The sequence below is a fragment of the Pelophylax lessonae genome, assembly GCF_965119305.1.
Source record: "Pelophylax lessonae genome assembly, chromosome: 8".
Taxonomy (NCBI): Eukaryota; Metazoa; Chordata; class Amphibia; order Anura; family Ranidae; genus Pelophylax; species Pelophylax lessonae.
In genome coordinates, this window is record NC_138775.1 from 240,358,883 (window position 1) to 240,376,870 (window position 17,988).

At 46.0% G+C, this 17,988-nt stretch overlaps 1 protein-coding gene across 1 annotated transcript in view; it reads right to left on the reverse strand.

Annotated features, from left to right (window-relative positions):
• Positions 1-5,873: 5,873 nt before the first annotated feature.
• The window catches only part of ZFYVE9 (zinc finger FYVE-type containing 9), a 176,434-nt gene continuing 164,319 nt past the window's right edge, over positions 5,874-17,988 (reverse strand). Inside the window, exons 17-18 of the mRNA XM_082264974.1 lie at positions 10,382-10,558; positions 5,874-6,686 (exon numbers count right to left, since the gene is read on the reverse strand). Coding sequence (XP_082121100.1) covers positions 6,525-6,686; positions 10,382-10,558 — 339 coding nt within the window. The 3' untranslated portion in view covers positions 5,874-6,524. The remainder of the gene's footprint in view (positions 6,687-10,381; positions 10,559-17,988) is intronic.

Genomic DNA, 17,988 nt, shown 5'->3' on the forward strand with positions numbered 1-17,988 from the left:
CATGCCTGGTCCCTCCTTTCCTCCCTCATCAACATGTAGATGAAAATTTTAAATAATCAATTTTTCTATAGTGACATCATCACTAGATCACTGTGCTTCTGTATACAATGCAGGCAGATCATGGCTGATGGGAGGGGCCAGCAGGGTTCCGTATTTATCAACTTGACAACATTACAGCACTCTGTGTGGGCAGCGCAGTGCACCTGAGGCTTTACTGTGTGTTAGCTGCACAGAGCCATAGACTTCTATTACATCTTGCAGGTTTGGTGTGCTCTCTGAAAGTGCAGCAAAATTCCTGAATGCTTTCAGAAGTGCACCACACCCTCAAGATAATAGAATTATATGGTTATAAGTGAAGTGCAGCTAACCCACAGGAAAGCCTCAGTTGTGCTGTACCGACGGTGCAGGTGAACCACAGAGCATCAGTGTGAAAGCAGCTTTACAGGGGGCTCAGGACAGTAAGGGCTAGTTTACATTTGCAGTTTTGGGGGATGGTAAAACCCCATAGTTGATGTGTTTTTACACCCACCCCAACCACTGGTGTAGCATCAGGGGTCTCAATGTGACCCCTTCGCATGCACCAGGGGGCCTGGATGGTCTCCGTTTTACAATCGGCTTTACACTTGGACAGGTGGGGTGACATATACAGCAACTGATCCTCTCCATTTAACTCCTGCAACCACTGAAATTGACAGAGCCCTTGTAAAAAGTGAGGGTTCACACCAGTGTCAGCCACTTTTTGTGATTGTGAATAAACAATGTGTAAACAGCGGGTATTAGCCCCATGGAAAATAATGATCCTAAATGTTTAAAATCTTCATTTTGCTATTAAAAATAAATATTTCGCCAAGGTGGTCTTCAATTCGGTTTTATATTCCTGTACTATTGTTTTTTTCAGGTACCAGTCTAGGCTAATCTCTATTGCTGCATATCAGACATTATTGTGTTACGTGGGTTTCTCTTGAGCATACAACATTGATTTAAGTATTGAGAACCATTGTTGTACACTTCTGTTAACTTTTCTATCTACCCTTTTGTAACCCAACTTTTTTCTGGAAAATAAAAGCATTACAGAAAATAAAAATCTTGAAATTCTGAATCATGACCTGTGACTGGTAACCAGATCACTTGTGCTCCTCAAAAGTTTGAGCACCCCTGGGCTAGAAGATGCGGGACATCCTACAGCCAGGGAATAAGACAAGCGCTGACTGCATCTTCTAATGCATGCTGTGAGCCGCTCACAGTGCAATCACAATAAGATATTTCAGTACAGGAGAGGAGCATGTACATCCATGCGAGACTGAAGGTTAGGCTGGGATTCAGCTTTAAACTGACTTAGGGACACCTGAGTCAGTGTTGATGATGAGTGTTTGATTATTTTTTTTCTGCCATCCATCATGTGCTGCTGACTAATGTTAGGTCCCTGATGTATTCTTCTGAATGGTGACAAATATGGGCCTGTGAAAATGCAGACCTGTTCCCAGGTTCTGATCAATACCATCTGCAAGTCATAAGGTGGGGAGGTTGCGTAGCACAGGATTATGTTACAAGATCTTGCAGTACAGCACACAGAACTCAATGCAGCCATATTCATCAGGCTTTTCACAGTGCCTCTAAGACACATATGTCTAACACAAGGCCCGCCCAAGCCTTATCATAAGGCCCTCGCACCCAGTTTTGTAGCCAGAAGGCGGTGGAACTCCATTTTGCCACCTACAGCTCTCACCCTCTGCTCCCTGCTGTCACTTGTAAACTCAGAAGCCTTTCCTGTTTACAGGGAACAGCTTTGCTTTTAGCGGCTCCCGGAACTAAGAGATCCCTAGACGCACTAACGGAGGGAAATGGCGGGAGCATATCTCTGGAATCTGAATGAAAATGGTCTCCCTGCAAGGCGAGCTGCCTACACAGGGAGGGATTTCATTGCACACTGTGCATAGCGCACCCGTAAACATTCAATCCGTATACAGCACACTCTGTACATAACGCACTCCTACATGCCGCACACAGCATACCCCTGAACTCTGCAGTCAGTACATAACGCACTCCTGAACCCTGCACTCTGTACGTAGCGTACCCCAGGTAAAACCAGCGTTTTGATCGCAACCATACAACGGATGTGGCCCACAATGGAATTGAGTTTGACACCCCTGCTCTAAGACAACCCAAGTGTCCTTTCTGACTAATACAAAATTGCAACATCCCCTTGATATTAGAAGTTCAGTGGCTGATTTTACACTTAACCACTTAAGCCCCGGAAGATTTTACCCCCATTCCGACCAGGGGGTATTTTGCGATTCGGCACTGCGTGAATTTAACGCACAATTGCGCGGTCGTGCGACGCTGTACCTAAACGAATTTGACGTCCTTTTTTTCCCACAAACAGAGCTTTCTTTTGGTGGTATTTGATCACCTGTGCGATTTTTTGGTCACGCGCTATAAACAAAAAAAGAGCGTCAATTTTGCAAAAATAGCAATATTTTTCACATTTTTTTATATGAAATTCCCCCAAAAAAAAATGTAAAAATCAAAATTTTTAAAAATTTTCGGCCAATTTGTTTTATGCTACCTATGTTTGGTAAAAAAAATCGCAAAAAGCGTATTTTGATTGGTTTGCGCAAAAGTTATCGCGTTTACTAACAAAGGGAAAGATTTTTGTCATTTTTGTTGTTTTTTTTTTAAACGCGTAATGGCGGCGATCTGCGATTTTTTTTGCGGTACTGCGACATTGCGGCGGACAGATCGGACCCTTGACTGACATTTTTGACACTTTTGGGGTTACCAGTGACATTTCTACAGTAATCAGTGCTATACATATGCACTGTTACTGTAAAAATACACTGGTAGTGAAGGGGTTAACTTTATTTGGAAGGGAGGGGCTGTGTGTGTCCCTAGGGGCGTGGTTTCTACTGTGATTGGCTGTGGCTCTAGCTGTAAGGACACTGATCAACGGATCTACATACCAGATCCGTTTTATCAGTGTCTTTGCAGCGAGGAGAATGACAGGCAGTTTGTTTACACAAGCTGCCTGACATTCTCCCTCTCCCCCGCCGATCGCCGAGTGACCGGCGGACATCGGGTCCGCTGGTCACACGCGCGGGGGGGTCCGTGACCACGCGGGAGCGCGCCCCCGGGGGCGCGCGCTCGCTCCCTAGACCCTCACAAGCAAGCAACGTAGCCCTACGTTAGTTTGCCTGTGAGGGGCTGACCGCCGACGTAGATAGTCGTGCGGCGGTCGGCAAGTGGTTAAAGGGGGCCCATTACAATAACCTTAGATTATTGAATTCTCATGATTTAGTATTAAACGTATTTAGCTGCACTCACTTCTGTAAATAAGCAAATAACTTTCAAGGGAAAGTATAGTCTTCATTTTTTTTAATGGAAGTATAGTACAAGAGATTAGCTTGATGTAAACAATCTGTTTTAGAAACTGTAGTTCTATGTATAATTTTTAACTATATTTATACAAGGGGAAGCCATACTTATTGCTTTGTGAGCATTCTTCCCTGGTCACATGCCGTAAATGTACATACTGTTGCACCACCCAGCCTCTTGCAGCCAAAGCTGTCAGACTCTCATAGCGTTTGACAGGCTGCCGGCAGTAGGAATGGATGGTGCACCTGTGCTCCCTCCAGCCACAGCTATTTGCTGAAGTCTCATGCACTGGCGCTAAACACCCAGTGTGCACAAGGCCTAAGAAAGAAGCAAAGTAATTGCACTGAGCCAGCAAGGGCATCCTCTGGTGGCTAATCTAAAAATCACCATATTGAACACAAAAGAAAACATATAAAAGTGGAAGCTTTAATGTGAAATTCAGATTTAAAAAAATGACTTTATGGTAAACATGAAAAAAAACGCAATCTATTCATTATATTTTCCCTTTAAAGGGGAGCCTCTGCTGTTTCACAGCACTGAAAATCCTACAACAGACTTTAAGAAACCAAGACTAACAGCCAGTGAAAAAGTCCTACTATGAATTTAAGTGGATATAATGGATATACAGCCTTATACAGGAAAGGTTTTCCTGTCTGGGGAATTGTCTGGCCGGCCCACCTCTTTAATCCATATGCACTCTTCCCAGATTTAAATGCATCATGCCTTTAATGATTATAAGCCGTAAAATATCGGTTTGCCCTTTGGATCTGCACAGAATTAGCCGTTTGAGCTACAATGGTGTTCACCAGATTACCTTAGATACTACATTGAAGAAACCTCCTGTGAGAACAAAACTATAGACGGATTCTTTTTACCATTTCTAAGTCATGATACATGAGAAACACCATTTACTAGACTGTACTTATTTCTACCCCAACACTGCATCCAAACACAAAAAGCATTTTCCATGAAGTGTTAGGCCAGTAAAAGGAAATAAAGCCTCTCCTAAGCACTATCTCGCTTCTGTGGGTTATGAATAAACTATCCTTTACACACAATTTGGTTCTCACCTACCCCATTTCTCTAAAAAGTGCAATATTCAGAGGAGGCACTACTGCACAGGCACTACTGCAGCTTAATATTCAGAACAGGTACTACTGCAGCTCATCACCAGGAAAGGCAAACAAAGAGCACAGAATTTGAAAAGATTTACAAGCAGCCCCTTCTTTACATAAGAGCGTTAACTGACTTTATGTGACAGCTGATATCACTCAGTGAATGGATAAACTTCAGACTTTTTAAAATCGGGATGGTGGCACCCTACCTACCCTCCTCCCAAGAGAGTCAAACTTAAAATTTATATAAAAAGCCCAAAATGTTTTTAAATTTGGAAGAAAAGCGAATCATTACATCTCTTCAGAGTTTTTTTCCCCCCGTCTGTTTTCCATTGGTTAGATTTCAGTTCCTGTCTCATAGACACAACAGGAAGTGAAGGCAAATCTCTCCCAAATGAGGAACTCCTGTTGTAACAGCAGCAAGTTTCCCTAATGGAAGATTTCTACCTCTTTAGTCCCTGCTACAATGGTTACTAGGACAAATAGAGAGGATGAATTTCCCCAGTAGGGACACAGACCACAATAAAAGCCTGCCAGGGGAGCTAACCCTTCCCTATGTTATGCAAAACTAAACAAAAACTTTTTGGCTTTAGATACACTTGAAAGCAAGTAGAAAAGGCATTATGCTAATAAAGCCTGTCTAGCACACAGGATCTAAGGCATGCCCTTCCTCCAAGGCACAATTCAATGTGGGTGCCTCCTAATAGGCCACTGCCAGTAATTGCCTTGGATTTAAACGGAAGAAGGGAGCTAGATCAACAACAAAAAGGCCTGCCGTATGAACCACTATCTGATGGTACCCTTCCTCATTTACCCACCATATGAGATCCTTAGGAAATAGGGACAGACTCAACATCTGGATACTGAACATTTTTGCTTGAAACCGAACAGAAAAAAACAAAAAAAAAATTGACAAAAACAAATGGTATCACAATGAATTAATGTAAATAAATTAAAAAGAAAACTGAAAAAGTATTACTTAACGTTAAATAATGGTCACTCTGGAAGAGTTGTATGTTGTGTATTGTGTCAAACATGATTCTGTGTAAACATCTTCCAGGACCCACAGTAGAGGGCAGTCAGGCCCACCCAACTGGCACCTGACCTGAGCCAAAAGATGGGAGCCGGATTGGGCACACACAGTAAAACTGATGGCATTTTTGTTGTAACAAATGCTGCAAAATACAGCATAATGCTCAGGTGAATTGTAGACTGCAGTATGCGGTCTTGAAGACAAACGTAGTGTGTAAACAGTAATGTGTTACCTTCCGCCAGTAGCAACGGCTGGACGAGTTCTGACATTGCTTAACGCATAATGATTTTTAGAGTTGCTTCTTGTTTGTAACAGTGTCCTCCCCCAACCCCCCCCCCCCCCCCAACCCACCCACCCACCATGTAGGCTGATGGATAAAGCTGACACTTATGAGACTACAGCAAGGACAGATCTTGTATGCTCTTGAATTGTACAAAATAAAAGAAAAAGATATTGCTGGCCCTGCAAGCGAAGACTCAGCCGGCAATTGGCAGCTGGTTTCATGCGCTCAGGCTGGTTTATGAGATTGATGTTACAGGCTGTGTCTCCTAGCCATGCATTGTACATGGGGGTTACAAACCAAACAGGACAAATGGTTCAGGCTGGTCTTGACAGTGTAAACTTGAGTAAGGTGAACAAGTAAAACATAACACAAGCAAAAGAGTTTGCAGCAATGGTTGCAATGAGGTCAACGTGAGATTCCTGATTGTAATTAGGATTTTCTTTGTCTCTTTTGCACCTACAAGAGTTTTTTTCTCCTCCCTTTTGCCTCAACCGAGATCGCCCTCAAGCGTTTGTAAAATCTCTGGGCTTGGAAATGCAGTGCCAATCAGCAGTCTGGCACCTTCCATTGGCTATGCATAGAAGATTTAAAGCGTTCTGCTGTTCAACCCCTCGCATTCTGACCTAGTACAAGTGTTAGCAAAAAAAAAGATGAATCTTCCATGATTAAAGTGCAAATGTTTCAGCTGGCGACAGCTTGTGAGGAGATGCTTGTTTCATCCCTATGAGATATTCTCCAAGATATAAAAAATGAGTTCCATGGTTACTGGGCCCTCACTCAGCTGGCATGTGCCCCCATGAATCACTGGCACCAAGGCACTGTCCAAGTCATGGGTGTAACGAGCAGGTAGAGGTTGACCGTTGCTTCCTGCTTGGTATCCAACCTGTAAAACAAAAAATAAGCCCTAAATTCCACTGCACAATTATTTTATTAGTTCATTCCTGAGGTCAACAATAGCCAAACCAAAATACAAGATACTTAAACTGTCACTGGATTAGAAATGTTACCTGCGTCTAAGCAGTACCCAGAAAAATCCAGCACAGTTGATCGTCCGGTCCCTCCCATCGCCAGTTAGCGCCCTGGCCCCATCCCCGGTCAGTGACCAGACCACCCAAACAGCCCCAGTGTATGTTGAGGGGGGAGAAGGCTGAGGGACTCTGCAAAAATAGGGGGGTGCCTGCAGGAAGGAAAGGCACCCGGGGGTGTGACAGCCCTAAGGAGAAGCCTAAAACCCTAAAACCCTCCAGGGGCAGAGGGGGGACAGCTGCTCACCATACCAGGAACCAGATGGGCACTGCTCGAGACAGATCCTCCTTTCCATCGAAATGGGGGGCTGTCGGCCAGGAGGAATGCTGCGACTCAGGCCGAAGCCAGGTTGTATGCGACCTCGCAAGACGTTTCAACTCGAAGGGCCAGCCCCCGTCCAGTTGGGCTATGTTGCGGCAGACCTAGCGCAGAGCTGAAGCCTGCGCGCACTCGCTGGCCAGACTGAGGTGACCACTGTATATAGATTATCCAGCCCGTCGTCCAGTCTAGCAGTTTATAGTAGATCTCACAGGAAAATCCAGGGGAAAAAAAATGTTATCTAAAAAATGTTGCCAGGACCAAAGATCCCAGCAAGGAAATAGGTCCTTACTCCTGACTAGGCAGAAAAAAAAATGAGTGACTATAGCAGGGAGAGGGAGAATACCCCCTGGGAATAAAAAAACAAAACAGGAGCGCCGCTCTAAGTGTAGAGCCCATGAGTGTCGTCAGAAGTGTTTTCTGCCTAGTGTCCTACTCCTGTAGGGGGCAGTATAACCCAATGGTCAAGAATGACAGGAGCTGTGTCCGTCAATGACCAAAGAGAAAATTGATTTTTGCATTTGCCCTGAAATCCATTTATTGGAGTCCACTGAAGGACAAAGGAAGTCCTAAACCTTTGTGTTATACTGCCACATAAAAGGAGGATAGGACACTAGCAAACATATAAACTGTAGGCAAGCCTAACGTCGGACTCTACTACCAGTGTGCCTCAGTTTTGTAGCAAAACAGTACAGCTAGAATTATCATAAATGCAGAGCATGGGACCTGTATCCCTCCATGGAGAAAAAGGATTTTGCAGCTTGATGGAGAGGACAAAAATCACTTTTTTTTGTCTGAAACCTTTGGGACATCTAAAAGGGGTGGGCAACACAGCAAAACAATTGCTAACAGACCCCAACTTACAACATGGGACTGCCTGCAACTCAAAGACCTGCCTGAAGTGGGTCATCAGATGAGGCAAAAACCTCCACCATGTAGACCATAAAGAAAAAGTGAACAGAAGATTAGATGGCAACCTTACAGATCTGGGAATAACTTGCTGATATTGAAAAGCCCAAGAAGTGCACTCAGATCTAGTGGAGTAAGCCCTAAGAGGAAACGGATGAACCCAATCTGTGTCTGCGTCACCTAGAAATTCAAGAACAAAACGCTTGGAAAGAAAAACTGAGGAGCCCCATGAGGGCCAATTCAGAATGATAAAAGGATAGCAGTCTTTCTGAAAGAGGTAGCATTGCACAACCGAAAACCACATCCAAACAATGAAAAATTTTCTTCTGATGTACCAAAGTCAGACAAAAGGGACAGAGAACAATGTACTAGTTAAGGTGGAAGACTGAGACTTTCATAGGTAAGAAGTCACTTTCGGTGGGCAGCAAGCCCACTAAACACTACACACTCTAGCAAAAGGGGAAGCCCCACAAACACCCCACAATCGCATGCAATGCACGCAGCTGTGGCACATTTGTCAGCAAAAATGGGGTTAAAACAGGAGGTGAGTTGAAGTCACATCGCTTCCTAACAGCCTATAGCCTATAAAGCACAATCCTAATGTGGATTTATGTCTAAATCTATCTTTTTTAAGAGCAGTGTGAACAGCAAGTTGACAAAACATTTGCAGGATTGAAGTGTTTGAACCTGAGACTGGAGAGTCTGAATCTTTTCCTGGAGAAGAAATAATCTAATCTAGCCTAAGACATGTCCAGGAGAAGACCCAGATCCTTCAAGTAATGAGTTGGTTCCAGTACCGATTTCTGGAGGTTCAGGATTCACCCAAACCGCTGTAACATCTGAATAGTGAGAGATGTGCTGTCAGGCAAAGCCTTCACTGAATGTTCTCAAAACAGGTGGTAACTGAAGTATTGGACAATGGGGATGCCGTGAGAGCAACAAGGCCAAATCTAAACTTGACACCTTAAGTAAGCTCCCAAGGTGCCAAAGAGGTCAAGTTGCAGGGCCACAATAACTGGACCTGCAGCAAACCTCAGAAAAACACTGGTGTGCTGGAAAGTTGAAGACATGCAAGTAAGCATCCCTAATATCCACAAAAGAAAAAAAGTCTCTCTGAAGAAGGGAGGGAAAGACAGATCTGGTTGATTTCATCTGGAATTTGTGAACTCAAAAGACAGACATTTAAGGGGAATGCTCCATTTTTGTTATGGGATAGTGAACAAGTTGGCGCAAACCTCCGGAACTGTTCTACAAGCGGGACATGAGCTATTACACATTGTTCCAGAAGGCCCAAGAGAGCCTGACGTAGATCTGTCAAGTCTATAAGGAGACATAGGAAGGTTTCAAGGGAGGAAGTGAGGAGGGGAAAGGTAATGAAACTCAAGTTTGTAGCCCTGGAACACCACCTTCTGCACTCAAACATCTGTAATGCAAAACGCACAAGGATCTACAAAAGTCAACAGATGTTCCCTTACTCCAGAAAGCGGAGGCCCCACCTTTATGTCAAAGAAGGCTTATCTGAGGGCCTGGCAGACTTGGAATGCCAAATTTTGCAAGTGGATGGAGATCTTGAAGCTTGAGACCTTGATGCTGAAGTTGAGGGAGTGGAGAAACAAAAAACATTTTTTAACAGCCAGGCGGAGGATGATAACTTCATAGTCCATTTCTTAGGCATCTTCTACTGGGAAAGATGGGTTCTCTTAGCAGCAGTAACATCCCGGATGAGAATATCTGGGGCTGGTCAGAAGAGGCATTATCCCTTGAAGGACATGCAGATCAAACACTTCTTGGAGCCTGGAAAGTGTCCACACAGAACCCAATGCCTTAAGGTCACTTCCAGACTAACCCTGCAATGTCCAGTCCAGCGGAGTCTAGATGCAAAAAGGTCCAAAAACCAGGCTGAGGAGGACTGTGCTGGATAGCTGCAAAGTGGAGGGGAAGCCTCCAGCAGTGGTGTAGAGAACTACTGATCGCAGAAAAAGTGAGGGAAAAAAACTGCTAGAAAAATCAGTTAAGTCTTTACAACAGCAAAGCTGACGAAAAAAACATCTATCCTTGTAGGACACAAGCAGAAAACTGAGGCATTCTAGTAGTAGAAGGGGTTATACCCTCGGCAGGCCTACGGTTTTTTGCCAGTGTCCAATTCTCCTGTAGGTGGCAGTATAATCCAAAGGTTCAAGATTTCCTGTGCAACTTAACAGATGAGAAGGAGTGCTAGGTTCACCTCCCTGCCCCTAGCCTGTGATTGGACAATGAAGAAATAGCCTTTATACCAGCCTGGACTTTAGCAATTTACACATTTGCAAAGAACAAAAATATCATCACCTGATCAGAGTCCAGAGTGACCCGCAGTCCCAGTCTCGTCATTCCATCTTCTTTAAGGAGTTTCAAATGTGGACATAATGCCAGACAAAAGGCTTTGGCCACATTCTCTGTTAATCTGCTATGGTCAGCAGGGTCACTAAGGCCGCTCTGTTGCTCCTCACTTTCCAGGAAAAATACCTAAAAAAAAAAAAAAAAAAAACACAAAGCATTTGGAACCAATGCTGAAGAGAATGTCAGAAAAGTAATCACTCCTTCAAAAGAAGGCTTTGCTTATGGCTGACTATAACACTTTAACGTTATATCCTCACTGAGCAGTACTGATAATCAAGGTACAAGGAGTTTATTTCCCAGCATTGGTCACTTGACCTTGAAAGAAGGAGGAAAAGAAAAGTATTTCTTCACTCTTGATTTTGTTTTAAGATGGAGTTTAAAGGAAGAGGCTAGGAGAATAGACCTGCTATAGCATTACCATATAGTGACATATTTGTCATTTAGTACAGCCAGGGAACTGAAAACTCCTTGCAATCACAACAATCATTAAACAATAGGTGCACATTCTGCAGTTAAAGCATACAAGTTTGGTAGCATTTGTATTTCAAGGCGTACACTGACCTACACATGAGCAGTAAAGTTTAACCACTTGACCTCCGGAAGGTTTAAACCTTTCATGATCAGGCCATTTTTTTTGATACGGCACTGCATTATTTTAACTGACAATTGCGCTGTCGTGCAACGCTGTACCCAAACAAAAACGGAATTTTTGTAAAATCTTACCTGTAAAAAATGGATTTTTGTAAGAACTTACCGTAAAATCCTTTTCTCTTAAGCTCATTGACAGACGTAGTCTTCTTGATTCTCAAGAGCTGGGTTATGTTGTCTCCGCAGGAGTAGGACTAGGCAGAAAGACAAAAATGTTCTGGCTCCACCTTAGGGGCAGTCCCTGAGGGTATATCCTCCCTCTCTCTGCTACAGGGAATCAGTTCTGTTTAAAGCAGTACAGAGAATTTAACCCAACCCAACTCAATGATAGAGGGGCGGGTACTACGTCTGTCAATGAGCTTAAGAGAAAAGGATTTCATGGTAAGTTCTTACAAAAATCCATTTTTCTCTATCGCTCATTGACAGACGTAGTCTTCTTGATTCTCAAGAGCTGGGACATCCAGAAGCAGTGCCACAAATGAGGGGTGGGATTGACAAAATCAAATCCAATCTAGAAGGCCCAACCGGTGCCAAACTAGAAGTTTTAAAGGCTCATTATAAACAAAGAATGAGACTAAAGAAAAATTTTCCAACGGAAAAAAACCCTCGAGGTAGACCACTGGTCTCCTCAAATTGCGGCCTGCAAAACCTTGCGGCCAAATGAGGCATCAGACGATGCCATTACATCAACTTTATAATGTTTAGAAAAGGTATGCACCGACGACCAGGTAGCCGCCTTGCACACCTGGACCACTGACGCCTGATGGCGAAAGGCCCAAGATGCACTAAGTGCCCGAGTGGAGTGCGCCTTAACAGGGAACGGGGGCTCCCGACCCTTAATAGAATAAGCCTGCACTACCGTCTGTCTGATCCATCTGGAAATGGTCGCGGCAGATGCAGGCAACCCCTTTTTGGGTCCATCTGGGATCACAAAAAGTGAATCCGTCTTGCGAAACGAGTCTGTCGTTTTCAAGTATACCCTGATCGCCCGGACCACATCCAAGGAGTGTAAAGCAAACTCCCGAGGATGACTGGGCTTAGGACACAGGGAAGGTAATACAATTTCTTCATTCAGATGAAATTCTGAAACCACTTTTGGTAGGAAGGATGGATTCGGACGAAGAACCACCTTATCTCTATGAACCACCAGATATGGTGAACGACAAGATAATGCGGCCAGTTCTGACACCCTGCGTGCAGAAGTAATAGCCACCAAGAAGGCCACCTTCTGGGACAACGTGGGTAGAGGAATCTCCCTAATATCTTCAAAGGGAGGTTTCTGAAGAACCGACAACACTAAATTAAGATCCCAGGGGGGTAACGGCGCGTGCACTGGCGGAGCCAGATGTCGCACCCCCTGGATGAAATTCCGCACCAAGGAATGAGTAGCCAAAGGCTTCTGAGAGAAGATGGCTAATGCTGAGACCTGACCGTTGATAGTACTCAAGGCCAGTTTCTGCTCAACCCCTTGTTGCAGAAAAGCCAATATTCGACTAATCGAATAAGACCGAGGACGGAACCCCAAAGGTTCACACCATGCAATGTAGGACTTCCATGTGCGATGATAAATCTTTCTGGAAGTCGCTTTCCTTGCTTCAACTAGAGTAGGAATAACTGAAGCTGACAAACCTTTGTCCTTCAGCACCTGGGTCTCAATAGCCAGGCCGTTAAAGCCAGCGATCGTAAAGCAGGATGGAAGATCGGTCCCTGAGACAGTAGATCCTCCCTGAGAGGAAGTCTCCACGGGACGTCCGCCACCAGTCTGACCATGTCGGCGTACCAAGCTCGACGAGGCCAGTCCGGAGCTACCAGGATTACTGGGATTCCTTCCTCCTCTATCCTGCGAAGAAGTCTTGGCAGTAACGCGAGAGGAGGGAAGGCATATATTAGCTGGTATTGCCCCCACGGGGCGATCAGTGCGTATGCGGTTTCTGCTAGAGGATCGCGGGAGCGAGCCACGAATCTCTGAACTTTCCTGTTGAACCGTGATGCCAACAGATGCACATCCGGGGTGCCCCACCGTAGGCACAACTGGTGGAAAACGTCTGGATGGAGGGACCATTCCCCCTGATCCAGGGTCTGACGGCTGAGATAATCTGCCTGCCAATTCTCCACCCCCGGAATGAACACCGCAGAGATTGCTGGAACAAATCGTTCCGCTCAGCGAAGAATGCAAGCCACTTCTTTGGCCGCTCGGACACTCTTGGTGCCCCCCTGGTGATTGACATAAGCCACGGCCGTGGCATTGTCCGACTGGATCCGAACCGGGCTGCCCTGGAGCTGCTCGGTCCAGTGAATCAGACAAAGTCTGATCGCTCTCAGTTCCAATACATTTATCGGTAACCTGGATTCTTCTGGGCAGATAACTGACCAAGAATTCCTCCCCATCCGGATAGACTGGCATCCGTGGTCACTATCGTCCAATATATTGGCAGTAATGACTTTCCCTGGCTGAGCATTGGAGACCGAAGCCACCAAACCAGAGACTCTCTGGTCTGTTTGCTCAATCGTATCTGATTGTCCAGGGATTCCGGATTCCGATTCCATCTGAGAAGAATCTCTTGCTGTAGAATTCGGGTATGGGACTGGGCAAATGGGACTGCTTCGAATGAAGCCACCATCAACCCCAGAACCCTCATGCAAGTCCTAAGGGAAGACCAGCTGTTGGACAGTAACAACTGGACTGCTGATTGAATCTTTCGGAGTTTCCCTACCGGAAGAAAAACTCTTGTCCTGACTGTGTCTAGAATTAGACCCAGATATTCGAGCCTCTGGGTGGGAACCAGAAATGACTTTTGCTGGTTCACCAGCCACCCGAATTCCTGTAAAGAAATCATAGTAATTTCTATGTTTTGTAGCAAGGTCTGAGGAGACTCTGCATGAAGCAGAAGATCGTCTAGGTAACCTAGAATCGATATACCTCTTTGGCGCAGAAGTGCCAACATTGGGGCCAACACCTTTGTGAAGACCCGCGGAGCCGTGGCGAGACCGAAAGGTAACGCCACAAACTGATAGTGGTTCTCCTCTACGGAAAAGCGTAGAAAACGCTGATGTCCTGCGAAAATGGGAATGTGAAGATAGGCGTCCTTGATGTCTATGGACGCTAGGACATCCCCTGGATGCAGGAAGGCTGCTACCGTGCGAATGGACTCCATTCTGAATCTTCTTATGTTGACAAAAGAATTGAGTGCTCTTAAGTCCAGAATTGGACGCACTTTGCCCTCTTTCCTGGGTATTGTAAACAGGTTTGAATAAAACCCTTGAAACCGTTCTGTCCAAGGAACGTGGACTACCACTCCTTGTTGTAGTAAATCTGTGACTGCTCTCCGCAGATCTTCTAAACGATCTGCGGATAGACGGATATTGGAAGGGAAGAATCGCGCCGGTGGGAGAGATCGAAACTCGATCTTGTACCCTGACCTTATGACTTCGCAAACCCATTTGTCCGGGATTCTGGAAAGCCATGGATCCGGGAACCGGCGAAGACGTCCCCCCACCCCAGTTATGGGTGGGGGCGCACCTTCAGGCTTTGGATGGTTTATCTTCAGGTCTGGAGGGGGCGGGCTTTTGCTTGCCCGACCAACGACCCCTGACGCCTCCTGCAGGAGCTTTGGAGGCCTTCGTTTTTTCACCCGCTGGACGAAAAAACCTCTTGTGAGCAGAAAAAGAAGGCCCTCGTCTTTGACGAGTTCCTCTACCTTTAAAATTTTGCGGTAAAAAGGTGCTTTTTCCACCGGTGAGATCCTTAATGATCTCATCTAAGTTGGCTCCAAATAGACGCTCTCCTGAAAAGGGGATATTAGCCAATGCTTTTTTGGAACCTTGGTCGGCTAACCAACCTTTTAGCCACAGTGTACGCCTGAGAACCACTGCTGAGACTGATGCTCGCGCCATTAATGGAGTGGCGTCTAACGCCGCATCACATACAAACTGTAACCCCTGTATCATTTGTTCCAACAAATCTGATACCGCCTGAGGGACTTCTTCTAAGTCCCGGCGTAACCACTTGGTCCATTCAGTTACAGCCTGCGAAACCAGACCAATAGCAATTATTGGTCTGAAAGCTGATCCAATCAAGGAAAACATGGTGCGAGACATAGCTTCTATCTTGCGATCCACTGGATCTTTAAAAGACGGAGCGTCTTCTAAAGGAATAACCGTGGCTTTATTCAATCTAGCAATAGGTGAATCCACCACAGGTGGTTCTGTCCATTTCTTAATAAGGGTTTCCTCAAACGGATAACGCCTGTCAATGCGTTTAGAAATATTAAAAGTGTGTTTTGGCAGACGCCATTCTTCTTCGATTGGATTGCCAAAACATTTGGGCAATGGAAAAACCTTCGCCACTTTGATGCGTTTTTTAGTCCCAAAAGGGATCTCAGTTTCAGCTATTTCTGATGGAATACCCTGTAACCTTAAAGTCTCTTGAACAGATACAATGAGTGCGTTTACCAACGCTTCCTCTCGGGCTATGGCGGATGCCGAAACATCCTCCTCGCTGTCTGAAGAGACAGGACCCGAGACACCAATACCAGATGAAGTACCTGCAACTGCAGAAATAGGCTCAGAGTCTGAATCCGAGGTTTCAGATAATAAGGGGTTAGGCGGGGGTCGCTTTCTTGCGCCCTGTCCCTGACAAGCCACTTCTACCCGGGACACAAAAGTTTCCATAATAGCTGACAAAGATTCAATTGTCAATGGGGTGCTGGAGGATCCCGCAGACCCCTCGAGGGGATCCGGAGGAGATACATGAGTGGCAGGGTCCATGTTAATACAGGACACCTTTGCCAGCAAAACAAAAAAAAAAAAAACTTTTTCTTTTTTTTTTTTTTGTGTGTCTCCCCCTAGCGCAATAGCGCCCCTCAGAGTACCTGCTTCTCGATCCCAGAGAGAGAGAGAGAGGGACCCCCAAGGCTCACCAACCGATGCAGTGCAGTTTCCAACAAACTGCAGTCAGCGTCTGTCTTACACAGACTGGAAGGAGCTGTTTGCTTTTTCCCGGGCAGAAGGCGTGGCTCCGCCCCCTGTGTACGCCTTCCGGCGTTCCCAGCCCTCCACGAGGTAGCTGGGCTCACAAAACATGGCTGCCCCCATAGAAGAGACATAAGACTCCAAAAACATGGCGGCCGGCGTGACCTGAGGACATACATGCATTCGGTCTACGGCAAAATGGCGGCGGACCGCCGATATCGTCTTCCCAGCACATCCACCTGCACTCTGCTAAGAGGCGATATATGGATCTACAGAGATACACTGCACATAAGGTAGGATTATACCTCCTATGTCTGCTGTAATGTTACAGTCTGCTGGGTAGAGTGTTAGCTCTTGAACCAAGTCCACTTCCCACAAACACATGCTGTATTACAAGGGGGACTTGTAAGTATCAGATATATACTGACCATATATGGAGGGGCCCATCATATATACTGCCTCATAATGAGGAAAAAAGGGAACGTTTACTCACCATACCGAACCGACAGGCACCCTCTCTTCACAATACCCTCTCCACCGGGGTGGGGGTTTGTGAACGCCTCGACTCTCTGGTACCTGGCGTCCAAGCGAGACTTTTAACTCGCAAAGTCAGTCCCTTTACTGGGACTCCGTCGCGGCCGACCCAGCGCACTGGTCTGCACGCGCTCGTAGGCAGAAACCGGGGTGACCACTGGATCTCAACATCCAGCCCGTCGCCCGGCCCCGCATACTTACTTGAATATGTCGCGGCCGACCAAGCGCAATGCCATGGTCTGCGCGCGCTCGTAGGCCGGCTGGGGTGACCACAAGTGTCGCCCAGTCCGGCATTTGCTTGAAGATCTCACAGGAAAAAAACACTGGAGAAAACTACCTAAAAAATGTCTTTTTCTTAAAGAAAAAAAGTCTTGCCAGGACCAAAAGATCCCAGCAAGGAACTTAGGTCCTTACTCCTGACTAGACAGAAAAAAACTGATTCCCTGTAGCAGAGAGAGGGAGGATATACCCTCAGGGACTGCCCCTAAGGTGGAGCCAGAACGTTTTTGTCTTTCTGCCTAGTCCTACTCCTGCGGAGACAACATAACCCAGCTCTTGAGAATCAAGAAGACTACGTCTGTCAATGAGCGATAGAGAAATTCCTTTCTCTGAGTCCTCCGACAGTCGCCGCCGCCACCAAGTCATCACTATTGGGTATTGACTTCCGCTCCGCAGGAGTAGCTAGGCATAAGACTTAGTCAAAAAGAACAAAGGTATTTGCAAATACACACCCCTGGGGGCTGTCCCACTGGGTTAATACCCCCCTGCAGTGACCACTCCCAACTCAGTTTGGTAGCATAGCAGTAGGAATTAAGACAACAACCCCAAAAGAGGGGCGGGGGCGGCGACTGTCGGAGGACAGGAATTTTACAGGTAAGATTTTACAAAAATTCAGTTTTCTCTTACATCCTCCGACAGTCGCCGCCGCCTCTTAAGTCATCACTATTGGGATGTCCCAAAGCAGTGTATACATGAGGGGTGGGAGACGCAACCGTAGAAAAGGCAACGCAGTACCCACATCAGAGAAAGGAACCTTACACGCACAGTAAGAGAACCTTCTGGGCAACAGAAAACAAATGCTCAAAAGGAGCAACAGCCCAGGAAAGCAAACACCAACAGCCAGGGACCCATAACAAAAACAAGGGTCCTTCATGGCACTGCCGCACTGAGAACCTTGCGGCCAAAGGAGGCATCAGTTGATGCCAGAACATCTACCTTGTAGAATTTGGAAAAGGTGTGCACCGACGACCAAGTCGCAGCCTTGCACACCTGGGCCACCGAGGCCCTATGCCAATAGGCCCAGGACGCACTCAAGATCTGGTAGAGTGCGCCTTAACAGGGAAGGGTGGAACCCGTTCCTTCAAAGCATAAGCCTGCTCAATGGTCTGTCTGATCCATTTGGC